The 18,566-nt window shown below is 40.0% G+C and overlaps 1 protein-coding gene across 1 annotated transcript in view; it reads left to right on the forward strand.

Moving 5' to 3' along the window:
* Nucleotides 1–18,566, forward strand: part of LOC124778023 — a 49,250-nt gene that overhangs the window by 8,075 nt on the left and 22,609 nt on the right. Inside the window, exons 2-3 of the mRNA XM_047253605.1 lie at nt 6,128–6,355; nt 14,987–15,075. Of these exons, the coding sequence (XP_047109561.1) occupies nt 6,182–6,355; nt 14,987–15,075 (263 nt within the window). The 5' untranslated portion in view covers nt 6,128–6,181. The remainder of the gene's footprint in view (nt 1–6,127; nt 6,356–14,986; nt 15,076–18,566) is intronic.

Below are 18,566 nucleotides of genomic sequence, written 5' to 3' on the forward strand. Positions count from 1 at the left end.
CTTGGCTGATTGTGTTTTTGCTATTGCTATTAACAATGGACATATATTTTTCTGCCATGTTGTATGAATATGCAAAAATAAAAATTTCGCAAAGAATGGTAAAATTTCATATGCTAATTATTACACTTGATAATTGTAATTTATGTGATTTCAAAGCCTGTTTTATGTCTATTATGATAGGCAAGCTATTGTGTCACAATTATTTATGTTTTACTGACAACATCTATCACACTGAAAAATTCCTGTAAATTGTCCACAATAAAATTCAAGGAAGGGAATAATGAGGAAAAGGTTTGTATCTACATCAAAGGAGGTGCTACCAAGCATAACCAAGCAAGCAACTTGTGTAGCCGTCCTACCTTTGGTGCGCCAAACAAAAAATTTTACATACCCTGGGTGCAATTCTTATTTCCTTCCAAATTTTTCTTCTTAATTTTTTTCCTTTTTGCTTTACTTGCTCCCCGTCATGATTCATTTAGAAAGAAAATACAGACAATTAGTTTTTATGACTAATAACAATGTCATAGAAATTTCTTAATATAACAATAGTTAACAAACTCTACTTACAACCAGTGCCCTGAAGATGTGGCATTTAGGTCACCAGTTGTATAATAATAATAATAATAATAATAATAATGATATAATTAAAATGGAAAAAAATGAAAGATAGTACAATTGAATTATTTGTAAATGTTCTGTGTGTACAAAATTTCACTATTCTTCATTCACTTTACCTTGCATCGCTTCTTTTATTCTGTGTGTTTCCATCACTATACATATTTTAATTATATTTGCCATCTTCTGAAAGCTTTTATACTTCTGTTAATCATACAAAATGGACTGTGGACTTCCTCTCTTACATTTCAAATGTAGATGCAGGCAGCCGATTCTAAGGCCACCAGTGCCTCTTAAGATGAAGGAAGTCCTCCTAACTTGGCTCCACTTCACTTCAATAAAAATACTTAATACTTTTGTTAAGTCTTCTCTTATTCAGAATCACATATAACACAAAACACTTGTAGCAAGTCATACTTCAAGCAGTACATCTTAACCATCCGTCTATGTATGAGTGATTTTAACAAAATCGTGTACAAAGAAAAGTGAGTGATGTTTTTTTATTCATTTGTCTGTGCCTTATTGCACATTCGTAACTAGTGTCTTTGCCGCTGCTTATGGTCGGTCTTTGCTTCTGTCATTATCACTGTTTCTTCTTTTTTTTAATAAATTTTAACTTTACCATTCCGGGGTGTCTTTCACCAAGTACCTACACACTCATGGCATGATAGACTCCCTGAAGTCTGAACAAGCTGTCCTTAAGGACGGGGTGGATTAGTGAGGCTTATCTGCTATCTGACGGGTGAATGATGTCAGCTTGTAACAACTCGTCCTCTGCCACCTTCACCGATTGGAGGTGATCAAGGGGATCAGCGGGCAGACGTCTGGGGCACTGGCTAATTGACAGGCTGGGTGTAGAGTTAATGGAGTGCACCATGCCGTTGTTGATGGCTGACAAGATAAAAAGATCAAGCCCCTAGTTGAGAGCTTGTCAGCGCAAGCCATGTGGAGGTCAGTGTTCTGAGCAGCATAAACGATGTCAGATGTCAGCTGTAGACTGGAGCCAGCTTGCCTGAGCAAGGTGGTAGTCTGTGCATGCATGGTATTGGTCAAGAGGTTCAGATGCAGCACAGCAAGCAGCACTTTGTGCAGTTGCTGTTTTGGCCCAGGAGGCAATGGCATCAGGCGGCTGGTGTATGCACTTGTGTGGCATGGTCGGCTAGCTGCAGACAATTGGTCACAGTGCAGCAGGCAGATCTGGGTGCAAACACTGGCTCAGCATGAGCAGTGGCATACTGCACAGGTGCGAGTGTGTTGTGGGCGAGATCATTCTGCACAGGTGCAGGCGTGGAGCAGGATCCGGATAGTGTACAGGTGCAGACCAGGTGCAGACGTGGCATGGTGCAGCAGGCATCATCTGACATGGGCATGAGGGTTGGGGGGGGGGGGGGGAGGAGGCTTAAGGGGTGAGTTGTAGTAGTGCAAATGTGCCACAGATGATAGAAGGTGGCGAAGGAGCAGGCACGGAATAAGCGGCAGGTGATGTAGTGAACTGCATAAACTGTAAGGCAGGGGCAGCTGTGTCAGGGGACTTGAGATGTCGAGTTACAGGTGCAGGTCTACAAGCGTAGGTGATAGGTGAGGAATGGAGGTGTTCGACAGTGGAGTGATCCTCTGAAAATTCTGTTTAGTTGCTTCTGCATAGGGACACTTTGTCCTGTTGGAGGTGATTGAGTATCTTTTGCATGCCAATATTCTCTCGACAGGTGCATAGTAAGTAGTCAGCATAGTCCACACACTGTTGTATGTACGATTTTGTGTGCTTGACTGAGGGATAGGAGTGTCAGCATCATCACATTGGGGTGGCTGGACATGTGTACTGTCAGAAGGATGGTCAGGAGGCATGTAGTGAACTTGTTTGCAAGCCGTAAGGGCACAAGATGAAAGGCTTGTAGGAAATTAGCACTCGGGACCAGCTCCATAACATCAGCAATGATGAACATCACATGAAGGTTGTTGCGAAGCCGAGGTCTAGAGTCTGTGTCTGGATATCCCTGACAGAGATAGGAAAGCCATTAGCAGCTGTCAAGCAAAGGAATGAGTCTTAAGATGTAGACAAGGCAGGTGAGTGAGGCACTGTGCTGATCTGTGATCTGGTTGCGACCAGGAAATGTAGTCACTGTTGCGGTCAAGGACGTACAGATGGTTGCTTGGAGTGACTTTGAAAGCTAGCAGGCAGATAGCAACTTTGTGTGTGTTGAGGTGGCTTACACATTGTTCATGGTTTGGGGGCACCTCTTGCGGACCGTGAGGTGAGTTTGGGTAGCCATGAGGTTGATGACAGAGGTGCCCAGTGTCACTGAACCAGACATGGTACCATCCGAGGTAAGACTGCACATGCATGGCTGCTGATGTACTGGGAGTAAGAGCTGGAACTGAGTTTGTTTTGTGAACATCAGAGGCAATGGCTGCTGTAAAGTCAGTGTCAGGTGGGGCCAGTAGTCTCAGTGACTCTCAGTGGCTACATAAGGTCGTGTGCATGGCAGTGCAGTTTTCATATCCATACCTCTGTTGGGAGCTTTCTTGATGTTACGCCTATGTCAAGAAATGGCAAAAATGTGCTCAACCAGAGCAGGCGGACTTTGGGAGACTGGTTACTAATGGCAGGTAAAGTCACCTGCACCTGGGATGGGTACTTGAATAAACCATCTCATCGGTCATGATACGTGGGTATATTTTGCTGTGAAGATGCTGCTGCAATTTAGAGGGGTTGCCATCCTGTAAATTTACCTGGTGTAGTTGCACTTTGAGAGTCAGAGCATTATTTTGATGGCCTCCTATTTGTCCATAGATGGTGGTTCCAGGATGAGTCATAGATACCGTTAACTTGGCTGTCAAGGTGGATGAGTAGTGTGGTGTACTTTGTTTTGTTCATGATGATGGCATTGGAGTGAACATGCTTTTGATGATCGTGAACCACCGACATGGGTTGTCCATAAGGAATGGCAGAAATGTGAGCTGCAAAGCAGTTGACTGTTCAGTTTGGTGATGTGCTTGGAATTTGGCTGCAGAGCATGGAGAGGACTGTGGGTGGGTGTTGGCTGGTAATGCAGGTGGCTGCATGGGCTGGAGGACAGGCCTTGCAGCATAGATGAGGCAGCATGAGTATTGGGTGCACATGTGTCTGGTGTGTAGAGTAACGGTCACAATGTGGTCGGCACAGGTCAGTGCTCCAGGTCATGAAAACGTTGACAGATTGTAGGGGCAGAAGTTGCACTGCTAGAATCTGCAACAAAATCAATAACTGGATTGTCAGATGCATTGCACTGTTGTGCCCTTACGATTTCTGATGAAGTTGCAATGTAAGAAAGGTCACTGTCACTTTTAATCACTTGGGTAACACACAGAGTACTGTCCATGTCTGTTAACAGTGAAGGGTGCAAGAGTTCAACAAAATTTGTGGTCAGCATAACACACCGATGGTGTGATGACCACATTGTCATGATGCAAATTTGCACTATTTTAGTGTTCACCCAAAGTTCCAGGCCACCAGTTTGAACTCTGGTACATAGTGATAGTGAGTGATAGATAAAACAGTAGCACAGAGTATACAACACACTTTATTTTATATAAAATCGATACATACAAGTATACACTGTATAACACACTTAAAGTCACAGAGCAAACTGAACTGCTATGGTCAACCATCAGGGATAAGACTGCAAGCTGTTTTCTGGCCAGCAATACTAACATTCCCACAAATTTGATCAAATAAATATTAAACTAGCAACAGGATATAAACATCATCCATTTAGTAAACTGAGGAAGCAGAAGCCTTTTCTGAAACAGCAACTTTCTTTCTCATATACGTGATTAAATTTAGTAACATAATGGCAGTTTTTTGCTAATATAACTTGCAGATTATGTTTCTATGATATTTTTGTGTTTTGCTAAAACATATCTTAACTTGTTCCACATCCCTGAAACTTTTTCTTCTTGATTGTTTTTTGTGGAAAATGATGAATGAATGAAAGAAGTTAGGAAGGAAGGAAGGAATGAAGGAAGGAAGGAGTGTCCGAATGAAAACAGGTCATGCTGTAGCCCCTTTCATCTATTTGTGTGAGATGAAATATTGTCAAGCAGCCTCTGAAATGGGTAGCTCAATTTGACATGCAGAACACTCCTCTGATCCAATGACACCAGTGTACAGTATTTGCAATCTGTGCACATCAGAATGACAAAAGTTTTGCTCTTGAGTTACTACCAGTAGTTCATGGTTTGCTCTCTATATTTGGTAATAATACAATGTGTTAAGTATCTTGTAATTTTGTTCCTCTGAACTTCAATTTCTAAGAAGTTTATGTGTAATGACAAATCATTTCTAAATGAGTACTAATGACATCATAATTAGCACACTTAAACAAAACAATGACAATAGCTGAAGCAACAACATCAAGAACAATAATTCCTTTGAGAGGACAAGAAAATCTTCACACATGTGGACTGCAGAATGAGCATGTGCAGACAGAAACTATGGCAGAACTGTATACATTCTGAGGAGTCCTGATCATATAATAAAGTTTGTCAACATTTAATTGCACACCAGAGGAAAAAATTGCAGTACCAAAACTGAAAGTAACAAAGCAGTTTCTGTGATAGTCAATGGTCAAATAAAGTGCTTATAAAATCCTTCACTGTGGCTTGCCGCATCTGAGACACACAGTCAAGACATCACAGCAATAACACCCTGTTCAATATATGTGCTGCTGCATGTAAACTATGACTTGGAAACTGACTCTTGGCTACTGGCAATGTTCTTTTTATTGTGACATTTCCTGCTTTAGCATAGAGTTGACACGGCTATTAATAGGTTTGGCATGGTTAACATAAAGAGCAGCTGGCTGCTTTTCCTGTCACCACTCCATTAATCACTGAGACTGTCAGCAATATTGTGATTCATGTGAGAGTGAGAAAATTATTATTATTTTTTTTAATTTTTGCAAACTGTGTAACTGAAGCTGGACCTCAGTACCAGCATAGTGTTCACCTAGTGGAATGTGGGAAACTGCCCAAAATCAAACCCATACTGATCAGCACACCAACACGACTCCTATCATCAATTTGCTGGGTGGTTTCAATCTGGGACCAGCACACCTTGCTGCCCCAGAAACAGCACTTTGACATGCATGAATGTCTGGGTAGGTCTCCAATCCACTGACAATAATGGAGGTTTACAATGTTTTGAAAACATTACTCACATTTCTAGCACAATCATGGGAGTGCATTCTATGGATGGTTGCAAACAGATTTTATGTGGACACCTCCTGTTATACACAAAGTTTGGTGGTCATGGATTTCACAGTTTTAGCTCATAGCACTTTATTTTATGTTATTTTATTTAAGATTGCTCACACATTTTGTAGATTAGTTCTGCCAAACTGATAAATATATTCACTTCAAATTTGCTAACAGTATTTCATAAGCTCAGAATGTCTTCATAAATAATTTTGAGTTTTGTTTATACAATCCACACATTTTCATTGATCTCGTATATTTTAAAATGCTTGCACAGGAACCATCAAGGGAGGATGATGAACTCATAAGAAAAACTCGACCACGTGTGGTAATGGCACCAGCACTCTCTCTTGACGATGCTGCTGAAGTACTTGGAAAGAATGAATTAGATCTACTACTTGCATACACTTACAACTCCACTTGGGGTAAAGATTCAAAGGAAGCTGCTCGTTGTATTCCCAAGAAACCTGTTTTAAATACGACATATGAGACTAATGCAGATCAAGTAAGCTTTCAAAACTTAGTTAGTAACTTGAATGCACAACATTTAAGAAACATGGGGGTGGGGAAATGCAAATTTTAAGATGTGGTAGAATAGAACTTTATTTTTTACCGAGCAAATGTTAGAAAATCACTTTTAAAATGCACAGAAGTGCATTAAAATAATGTTTTAAGAAGTCTAGATTTCAAAATCTCTCCCCCAGAAGGTCACAATACTGGAACCTCCTTTTTTTTTCAGAACTAGTCTTGTGTATTATGTAACATGGGCTGCCACAACATGTGTTTTTCATTCTACAACTGAGTTTAAGAACTGATTATGTGAATGATTTTTCTTTCATCAGGGACCACAGTCATGAGTATTCTATGTATGAAATTTCCACTATTTGAGTATGTGTTTTAATATTCATTTATTTCACACTATTTCAGTTTCAGCTGTGTTGCCATTATCAAGATCACATTATGTCCGACATGTTTAAACGATATGTCATCATCAATATATTATGACACACATCAGGTCACACAAACCAGTGTTGCATTATGGGACGTGAGTATGAACTGAAAGCAGATGTTTCAGCTGACACTGTGCATGCTATAGCTGAGTTTTGGTCATCATAAACACAACACAGTGTGATAAAGTGTTTCTGCTATGTACAGTGTCAGTCCCACTATATAATTTTAGTTTGTACTACATTCTATGATGTGATGATTGGTGTATATGACCAGATATATGTTGTAATAGTGCCATTTTCAATAATAACATATAAAAGGTGAAATCGTGATAGTATGAAATAAATGGATATTAAAACAAACAGTCAAATGACACAAATTTCATTAAAATTATTACAGTAAGTTTCTTGCCTACTGTAATATTTGCAACTGTGATAACTGAGGACTTGTTAAAAAGGAAAACAAAAATCCTGAAGGAATGGAGACAATGTGCTTGCAAACAAAGAAGCCCTCACCACCTTTTAAGAACATTGTAATTAACCCTTTGATGTTGCAAGCAAAATAAGTTTAGACAGGAGTTCTCTCCCTTTAAGAAATATTTTTATATTATCTGGTATTGTTTTCAATCTAAAGTGGCCTGATTTAACCAACATCATGTAGGTGGTTTTCTCAGCATTTATTACAGTATTACTACATCCATAAATTGTTTCCTTTGCATTTTAAAGACTGAATATAGCCCATGAAAGAAAAGTAGGAGATTCAGTTGTTTCTGTAGTCTGTTTGGGGATTGGTTTTAAGAATATGCAACCAAATTCATTGGTATCCAGTGAATGAAACCATGAAGAAACATTGTAGCACACTACAACATTGTAAATGAATAGTTGAGAAATTTATTTTTTTCCACTGTTTGGTTATTTTAGGCTTCCATATTTTCATATTTTCATTTAAATATCCTTAAGAGGGGCAGCAGCCTTTTCAGTAGTTGCAGGGGCAACAGTCTGGATGATTGACTGATCTGGCCTTGTAACATTAACCAAAACGGCCTTGCTGTGCTGGTACTGCGAACGGCTAAAAGCAAGGGGAAACTACAGCCGTAATTCTTCCCGAGGGCATGCAGCTTTACTGTATGGTTAAATGATGATGGCGTCCTCTTGGGTAAAATATTCCGGAGGTAAAATAGTCCCCCATTCGGATCTCCGGGTGGGGACTATTCAAGAGGACGTCGTTATCAGGAGAAAGAAAACTGGCATTCTGCAGATTAGAGCGTGGAATGTCAGATCCCTTAATCAGGCAGGTAGGTTAGAAAATTTAAAAAGGGAAATGGATAGATTAAAGTCAGATATAGTGGGAATTAGTGAAGTTTGGTGGCAGGAGGAACAAGACTTTTGGTCAGGTGAACACAGGGTTATAAATACAAAATCAAATAGGGGTAATGCAGGAGTAGCTTTAATAATGAATAGGAAAATAGGGGTGTGGGTAAGCTACTACAAACAGCATAGTGAACGCATTATTGTGGCCAAGATAGACACGAAGCCCACACCTACTACAATAGTACAAGATTATATTCCAACTAGCTTTGCAGATGATGAAGAAATTGATGATGTATGATGAGATAAAAGAAATTATTCAGGTAGTGAAGGGAGACGAAAATTTAATAGTCATGGGTGACTGAAATTCGAGAGTAGGAAAAGGGAGAGAAGGAAACATAGTAGGTGAATATGGATTGGGGCTAAGAAATGAAAGAGGAAGCCATCTGGTAGAATTTTGCACAGAGCACAACTTAATCATAGCTAACACTTGGTTCAAGAATCATGATAGAAGGTTGTATACATGGAAGAACCCTGGAGATACTAAAAGGTATCAGATAGATTACATAATGGTAAGACAGAGATTTAGGAACCAGGTTTTGAATTGTAAGACATTTCCAGGGGCAGATGTGGACTCTGACCACAATCTATTGGTTATGAGCTGTAGATTAAAACTGAAGAAACTGCAAAAAGGTGGGAATTTAAGGAGATGGGATCTGGACAAACTGACTAAACCAGAGGTTGTACAGAGTTTCAGGGAGAGCATAAGGGAACAATTGTCACACATAGGGGAAAGAAATACAGTAGAAGAAGAATGGGTAGCTCTTAGGGATGAAGTAGTGAAGGCAGCAGAGGATCAAGTAGGTAAAAAGACGAGGGCTAGTAGAAATCCTTGGGTAACAGAAGAAATATTGAGTTTAATTGATGAAAGGAGAAAATATAAAAATGCAGTAAATGAAGCAGCCAAAAAGGAATGCAAACGTCTCAAAAATGAGATCGACAGGAAGTGCAAAATGGCTAAGCAGGGATGGCTAGAGGACAAATGTAAGGATGTAGAGGCTTAGCTCACTAGGGGTAAGATAGATACTGCCTACAGGAAAATTAAAGAGACCTTTGGAGAAAAGAGAACCACTTGTATGAATATCAAGAGCTCAGATGGAAACCCAGTTCTAAGCAAAGAAGGGAAAGCAGAAAGATGGAAGGAGTATATAGAGGGTCTATACAAGGGCGACATACTTGAGTACAATATTCTGGAAATGGAAGAGAATGTAGATGAATACGAAATGAGAGATATAATACTGTGTGAAGAGTTTGACAGAGCACTGAAAGACCTGAGTCGAAACAAGGCCCCGGGAGTAGACAACATTCCATTAGAACTACTGACAGCCTTGGGAGAGCCAGTCCTGACAAAACTCTACCACCCGGTGAGCAAGATGTATGTATTGAATAGAATTGGGGAGAAGAGGAGTTTGTGGCTGAACTTGACAAGAAGAAGGGGCGGGTTGGTAGGACATTTTCTGAGGCATCAAGGGATCACAAATTTAGCACTGGAGGGCAGTGTGGAGGGTAAAAATCATTGAGGGAGACCAAGAGATGAATACACTAAGCAGATTCAGAAGGACGTAGGTTGCAGTAAGTACTGGGAGATGAAGAAGCTTGCACAGGATAGAGTAGCATGGAGAGCTGCATCAAACCAGTCTCAGGACTGACGACCACAACAACAACAACATTCTTCAGTTAATGGTATGATGGCAACAGACATATTCAGTCACGGAACTTTTATTATGCAGGAAATGGAAATATGTGAAATCTTATCAGAACATCTCTCACAAAAGTGCAAGAAATTCTAGTCATATATTAAAAGCTGCCAGTGGCACCAAAGTTAGTGCATAGACACTCATTGATAACACAGCAACTGATGAGGGTCTATACCCATTATCAAAGATCCCTTTACAAAGGAAGATTCAGGAGCACAACCTCCTTTTCATTCTCATATCACTGGAAAGAAAAGTGCTATAGATATTAGTGTTAGTGGCACTGAAAAACAACTGATATTGCAATAATTGAATAAAGCCCATGTACAGAATTAGTAATCCAGTTACTCCTTTCTTAACCACAATATACTGTATATCTGTGAACAAATATATGGTCCATACCCAGCAACTGGAAGAAAGCACAGGTTATATCCATTTACAAGCAGAGTAGCAGAAGTTACCCACAGAACTATCACTGCCCAGTACATGTCACAACAAGCCAAGGATGGCAGTTTGAGTCTGTCCAACTCCTCAACTTACTAAATTATATAGATTCCAATACCATCACACCACTAGTTGTCACCTAGTCAGCAACAGCATGGAAGAGTGCTGCCATAAGATGCTCAGAGCCATGTTATGAGATATGATCTTATTTGGACAGTAGCACTAGCGCTAATGATACTTGACTCTGCACTGCAGTCAAGCAAGATATTACCTCTTCAATGGTTCTAATGGTCTATAGAGAGACACTGCAGCTTCCATCTGAGTTTTTCCTACCTCAATAGCACCTCTCTGCACCAGTATTGCTGTTTCTACTTCAATAAGTTTAGAGTCAAACTCCATGCTTCACCGAACACTGGCATCTTGCCAAGGAAATACCAATATTTTCAATCAGAAAAATTTGAATAAGTACTCACATGTTATGTCGAGCACAGACACTGTACATTGAACATTACAACCTTCTTATGCCTGACCTTACCAAGTTTTGAAGCATAATGAACATATTAAGCAAATATTATACAGTAGCAGAGCCTACAACAGTGTCACTTGAAAGGGTACAGCCTATTGATAAGCTATCATCTCAGAACCACTGTCCCCTGTCATCATATGAGATGAGCGAAGTCATAAAGCTGCCCATTTCAGCAACGCCTACACCACCACCATATTGAGAACTCCTGATGACACCTTTCCAGGACATGCCTCAGGCCTCAGGAACCACAACTGAAGCTGGCAGTGGCAGTTTATATGAGGGGGGGGGGGGGGGGAGGGGGGAAGAGAGGCTCTATGTGGGAGCAGAAGTCCAATGATTGGTTCAAATGTAGTGTGGCTCAGTGGATCGCTGTTCAAGCCAAGTGGCACATTTCAATTAGTTTCTGGTACCATTAGCATTCACTCATGTTCTGTGCACACATTAATATTGTGTAAATGTTAAGCTGTGAAACAAATTTTGTTCTTATACAGCATTCCAAACATATGTCATTTATTGTGGTTAACATAAACACAGAGCCATAATTTGTAGGCAGTGGTCACCAGCAGGCGTTATTGATTATGGACAACCACTAGAGGCTTATCTTCAGTTTTTTCTCTCTCTGGTTGAATGTCCAAATAACATCACAGTGGTGCACACCAATTCACTGCACAATTTCTTGTGCTTGTAAGGATATAGCTCTTGAGAAATTATATAAATAATTTGCTCCTTTTTATTTTGTTTTATTCATCATATTTAGTAATAAATGTCAGTACATTCAAATACTACATCTATCTGGGCATAAATGTTTCAATGCACTTGTGTATGTATATCTACATTATAAGAGAGCATATTTTTGACTACTGAAACTGAATGATTGAGTGGCAGAGTGATAAGGAGAACAATGACTGGACATGACATTGTGATTGGTGTGATGGTTTTCGTGCGTAAATACACTGATGAAATACTTAAATTAATATGTGCCCCATATTGAAATGATGTGCAGAAAGCAGCAATAATATTGATTAAACTCAGCACCATGGTTTTATTCGCGGATGAAGTAAGATAGTTTGTGTGTGTAAGTGATGCAAATTGGTGGGCAACTGGTGAAAAAATGCATGTATTCTGTATCAGGTCAGCACAGTTTGAGGACTGTTCTTTGATGTGAATGAGCCTTGAACTGTGTAGTCTTGATCATTAAACTGAAACTGTTCTATGGGTGCCACAGTTTAGGTAACTGTATAGTTGAACATACTTCATAAATACATCACTGCCACATATTTCAAACTGTGCACACTCTGGAATTGTAGCCCCGTATCAAGCTCAAGACAACAGCTGTGACAGTGCAGAAGTTTACTCATTACCTGCAACAGATAAATAACAGATCTGGACTCCGGAGACATTATATTCAATGCAGAATCATGAAATACCAACATCGCATGTCATCATCAGCACAGTATCTTGTAATTCTGTAACAGGATGAGTTGGAACCAAAGTAAAGATTTTTTGAAAAAGACTGCTGCATAAATCATGCTCTCAGTTGCAAAATTAATGTAGTTCATTCACACGTGGGACAGCACTTGGTCAGATGGTCTTTTACATTATTTAAATTTAGGTCAACCATTCTGACTATGTTATTTACTGACAAACCTTTTGGCCGTAAACTGACAATGCACATGAAGTACTTTACATCCTATACACAAGTGGCTGTACATAGCAATTTCCTGTAGTTAAATGAGAATTGAGAAAGAGGTTTCCTATTCTGAAAAATTACAATGAAAGTGATAATGACAACACAAAACCTATTTTGAGCCATTTAAAATCACCCCTCTGTAGCTGAACAAGGAAAAATATTACTACACTAAAGAGCCAAAGAAACTGGTATAGGCAAATTCAAATACAGAGATATGTAAACAAGCAGAATATGGGGCTGGGGTCGGCAACACCTATATAAGACAACAAGTGTCTGCTGCAGTTGTTGGATCAGTTACTTTTGCTACAATGGCAGGTTATCAAAATGTAAGTGAGTTTGAATGTGTTGTTATAGTCAGCGCACGAGCAATGGGACACAGCATCTCTGAGGTAGCGATAAAGTGGGGATTTTCCCATACGACCATGAACATCGGGAATCTGGTAAAACATCAGATCTCCAGCATTGCTGTAGCTGGAAAAAGATCCTGCAAGAATAGGACCAACGACAACTGAAGAGAATCGTTTAGTGTGACAAAAATGCAATACTTCTGCAAATTGCTGCAGATTTCAGTGCCAGGGCATCAACCAGTGTCAGTGTGCAAATCATTCAACAAAACATAATCGATATGGGCTTTCAGAGCCAATGGCTCACTCTTGTACCCTTGATGACTGCATGCTCAAAGCAGGGCCCATCCACACTGACATTGGACTGTTGATGCCTGGAAACATGTTGCCTGGTCGGAAGAGTCTTGTTTCAAATTGTATTGAGCAGATGGATGTGTACAGGTATGGAGACAACCTCATGAATCCATGGATCCTGCATGTCAGCAGTTGACTGTTCAAGCTGGTGGAGGCTCTGGAGTCATATGGGACCCCTGATATGTCTAGGTACAACTCTGACAGGTGACACATACTTAAGCATCCTGTTTGATCACCTGCATCCATTCATGTTCATTGGGCATTTTGAAAGACTTGGGCAATTTCAGCAGGACTATGCAATACCCCAAATGTCCAGAATTGCTGCAGAGTGGCTCCAGGAACACTCTTCTGAGTTGAAACACTTCCGCTAGCCACCAAACTTTCCAGACATGAACATTACTGTGCATATCTGGGATGCCTTGCAATGTGCTGTTTAGAAGAGATCTCCGCCCCCTCACATTCTTACAGATTTACGGACAGCCCTACAGGATTCATGGTGTCAGCTCCCTCCAGCACTACTTCAGACATTAGTCGAGTCCATGCCATGTCGTGTTGCAGCAGTTCTGCATGCTTGCGGGGCCCCTACACGATATCAGGCATGTGTACCACTTTCTTTGGCTCTTCAGTGTGAATTATCAATTCCACAGCTAACGATTATCATGATACACTGTACATATATAGAACACATATTTTGTAGATAAGTGGTAACATGTCAAATCTCATTTGCACTTGAATATGAATTTATAATTATGTTTTAGTCAAGTAGGCTTGCTTTAGGTTTTAAATTCATTACTGTACAAAAATTTACTTTCATAGAAAATTTCAGAAAAATTGACATGGCATAAGTTCATGTAATTTGCTTCTATAATTCGTTTACCATAGAGATGATAGATGTATAATATTCAATACGAAATAAATAATCGCTGTTAATATTAGCATGAAAATCAATTTTGTAATTGAAAGAAAATATTTTTTGGAATATTATATAGCAAAACATATTTGACTATGATTTAAAGTATATGAACAGAATGTCAGATTTGTTTTAGAACACTTTTCATACTTCAAGTAATGGGAAAGTATAATTTTTAATTTAAGTTTACTGTGCTATATGTCTGTAAGTTTGAGCAGTTTCAAATAACATATTACATAGCAGAAAAAATGCCACAAATAAAAGAGTCTGCTTTTCCAGTTTAACTGTTAAACTGCTGTTAACATAGCTCTGTGTACTACTATTTCTTCTTCTCTTCTACCATCTTCTTCTTCTTCTTCTTCTTCTTCTTCTGCTCCTCCTCCTCCTCCTCCTCCTCCTCCTTCTTCTTCTTCTTCATTTATTCCAGCTGGAAAAATACCATGTTGTTCTCACTCTCATTTTTCTTGAGGTCTAAAGTTGCCTAATACATTTGTTACTGATATTACTCTTTTCTGTCCTTGTAAATTATAGTTTTAATCTTAGTTTTTTCCTTCATGATCCCAGAGTTTTTCAGTTTCTTATTTAGTGTGAGGATGTTTTTCCAACTGATCCCCATTTCTTGTAGGTCTCTCTCTGTCGCGTAATACTGGGTTCACTCATCCTCTTATCCAGAAAGTAAAAAACAATTTTCTTTTTTTCATTTATTTGATCAACATGTTTACAAAAGAAAGACGTCCCTATGTTCATCACTTTCTTCTATTTATTTGTGTTTATAAATAATACAACAATGTCACATACCATATTCATCATAGTTTATTATTTATTCACTGGCTACATTAAGTTTTGTTAAAAATTTCAGGTTCGTTACCAACCAGAAAAAACTGATACTGTTGAGTGTCCTCCATATAAAGCATTGCAGGTAAAGGTCCCAACAGAAAAACCTGAAGAGTAAGTATCTTGTTTAAACAGCAGCTATAAAGTTGTATGAAATAGAGTGAAAAGTCGTAGTCATAGCAATATACAGACTACCTACTGGGGATACAGACATATTCATTAATCAATTAGAAACACTGCTTAACGTTCTTTTCACCAAAAAAGCCACTGTAGTTGTCTGTGGGGTTTTCAACATAAATCTTATGAATGAAAGTAGGCTAAAAAATCAGTTCCTAACTCTATTATGTAGTTTCAATCTGTTTCTGCACATACACAAACCCACAAGAATAACATATAATACAAACAGTCTTATAGATAATATATTTTCAAATGTCTAAAGGTTTTTTGAATTACTGTTACCAGTCACAAACTTTGTTAACTATTGTATTATTTATTAAGTTTACTACATGTTTCCAGGGAGTACCTTATCTTCAGGCTAAATGGCATTACAAAGACAATTTCACGATAAGATTATACTGATGTTACATAGTCTTTTCATAAATGCTGTGGTTAGATGAGGTATTCCCTCGAAACATGTAGCAAAATAAATAAATAATACAATAGTTAACAATGTTTGTGACTGGTAGCAGTAATTAAAAAAACCTTTACATGTTTCTTGAGACAGTCACAGTTGAAAAATAGTCAAAATGACTTCAAATTATTTTCAAATGTACAATCCACAGAAGTAGAAGTAACAAATACTGATTTGGGATTATCAGACCATAATGCTCTTGTCCTCAAAATTTCTTTGTGCCACTGACAAGAAAAAATGTACTTCATGTATTAAAGAAAATTTTCCACTGAAAACTGTGTAGAATTTACGAATATCCTAACTAGCGAGTCCTGGGCAGAAGTGCTGTCCCTAACAAATACAATGCGTATAACACTTTTTCTTCAATTTTCACGGGATATTTCTAAATGTGCTTTCCAAAGAAGCTGTCAAGAATCACACCACATCACAATACAAAGCGAAGTTCTTGGCTCACAGCTGGATCAAAAACTTCTTGTGGAACTCTAAACAGACTAAATTCAAAATTGAAGACATCTACAGATCCACATTTATAGAATATGTTAAGAATTACAAGAGGGTGTATCGAAAAGTAATAGCCAAGGCATAATTTATGAGTAATGACAACTTAATAAGACAGTCTGATAACAAATCAAAAGCTATATGGGGTACTGTGAAGACTGAAACAGGAAAGAGATGCAAAGACAGGGATATCATTCTAAAAAACACAGAAAATGTTGATATTAAAAAACAAGATTTGCCAAATTACATCAACAATTATTTCATAAATGCAACGACTTCATTAAGCTCAAAATTTACAAACCAAGAAAAATAGAATTTCCGAAAGCTGCTCGTAGCATGAGTATGGATCCAGCAGACGATCATGAAGTGTTTAAAGTAATAAAAAGCTTGAAACCTAAAATGTCACCAGGATTAGATGAGGTGCCTGTTTATATCATAATAATGACAGGTGCACAAATCGCAAGGCCCTTGGCATACATAGCCAACTTATCTTTTAGTGAAGGAGTGTTTCTGGAACGAATGAAAATGTCAGAATTGAAGCCATTATTCAAAAACAGGAACAAGCATAAGGTAGAAAACTAGCGGCCAATATCCCTCTTTCCAGGATTTTCCAAAATAATAGAAAAATTAATGGATGACAGAATCAACAAATATCTAAATAACTGTAAGTTACTGTATAGAAATCAGCATGGCTTCCAGGCAGGTAAAAATTCAGAGACAGCACTAATGTGCTACACTGAACAAATAATCAAAATCTAGAAAAAGATAATAGCACAGTAGGAATAGATTTAGATGTCTACAAAGTACTTGACACTGTCGCTCATGGCATTCTTTTAGAAAAACTACACTCCTGGAAATTGAAATAAGAACACCGTGAATTCATTGTCCCAGGAAGGGGAAACTTTATTGACACATTCCTGGGGTCAGATACATCACATGATCACACTGACAGAACCACAGGCACATAGACACAGGCAACAGAGCATGCACAATGTCGGCACTAGTACAGTGTATATCCACCTTTCGCAGCAATGCAGGCTGCTATTCTCCCATGGAGACGATCGTAGAGATGCTGGATGTAGTCCTGTGGAACGGCTTGCCATGCCATTTCCACCTGGCGCCTCAGTTGGACCAGCGTTCGTGCTGGACGTGCAGACTGCGTGAGACGACGCTTCATCCAGTCCCAAACATGCTCAATGGGGGACAGATCCGGAGATCTTGCTGGCCAGGGTAGTTGACTTACACCTTCTAGAGCACGTTGGGTGGCACGGGATACATGCGGACGTGCATTGTCCTGTTGGAACAGCAAGTTCCCTTACCGGTCTAGGAATGGTAGAACGATGGGTTCGATGACGGTTTGGATGTACCGTGCACTATTCAGTGTCCCCTCGATGATCACCAGTGGTGTACGGCCAGAGTAGGAGATCGCTCCCCACACCATGATGCCGGGTGTTGGCCCTGTGTGCCTCGGTCGTATGCAGTCCTGATTGTGGCGCTCACCTGCACGGCGCCAAACACGCATACGACCATCATTGGCACCAAGGCAGAAGCGACTCTCATCGCTGAAGACGACACATCTCCATTCGTCCCTCCATTCACGCCTGTCGCGACACCACTGGAGGCGGGCTGCACGATGTTGGGGCGTGAGCGGAAGACGGCCTAACGGTGTGCGGGACCGTAGCCCAGCTTCATGGAGACGGTTGCGAATGGTCCTCGCCAATACCCCAGGAGCAACAGTGTCCCTAATTTGCTGGGAAGTGGCGGTGCGGTCCCCTACGACACTGCGTAGGATCCTACGGTCTTGGCGTGCATCCGTGCGTCGCTGCGGTCCGGTCCCAGGTCGACGGGCACGTGCACCTTCCGCCGACCACTGGGGACAACATCGATGTACTGTGGAGACCTCACGCCCCACGTGTTGAGCAATTCGGCGGTACGTCCACCCGGCCTCCTGCATGCCCACTATACCCCCTCGCTCAAAGTCCGTCAACTGCACATACGGTTCACGTCCACACTGTCGCGGCATGCTACCAGTGTTAAAGACTGCGATGGAGCTCCGTATGCCATGGCAAACTGGCTGACACTGACGGCGACGGTGCACAAATGCTGCGCAGCTAGCGCCATTCGACGGCCAACACCGCGGTTCTTGGTGTGTCCGCTGTGCCGTGCGTGTGATCATTGCTTGTACAGCCCTCTCGCAGTGTCCAGAGCAAGTATGGTGGGTCTGACACACCGGTGTCAATGTGTTCTTTTTTCCATTTCCAGGAGTGTAGAAGCATTAGGTATTCATGGGACAGGGAAAAAGTGGTTTGAATCATACCTACAAAATAGAACACAGAATGTAGGACTGATGTCAGATTACTCCAACCACAAAATAAATTTAGTATCAGATGCAAAAAAAAAAAAAAAAAAGGTGGAAATAGGAGTGCCACAAGGTAGTATTCTAGTTCCCTTGTTGTTCCTTGTCTACATAAAGGAC

The sequence above is a fragment of the Schistocerca piceifrons genome, chromosome 2, assembly GCF_021461385.2.
Source record: "Schistocerca piceifrons isolate TAMUIC-IGC-003096 chromosome 2, iqSchPice1.1, whole genome shotgun sequence".
Lineage (NCBI taxonomy): Eukaryota > Metazoa > Arthropoda > Insecta > Orthoptera > Acrididae > Schistocerca > Schistocerca piceifrons.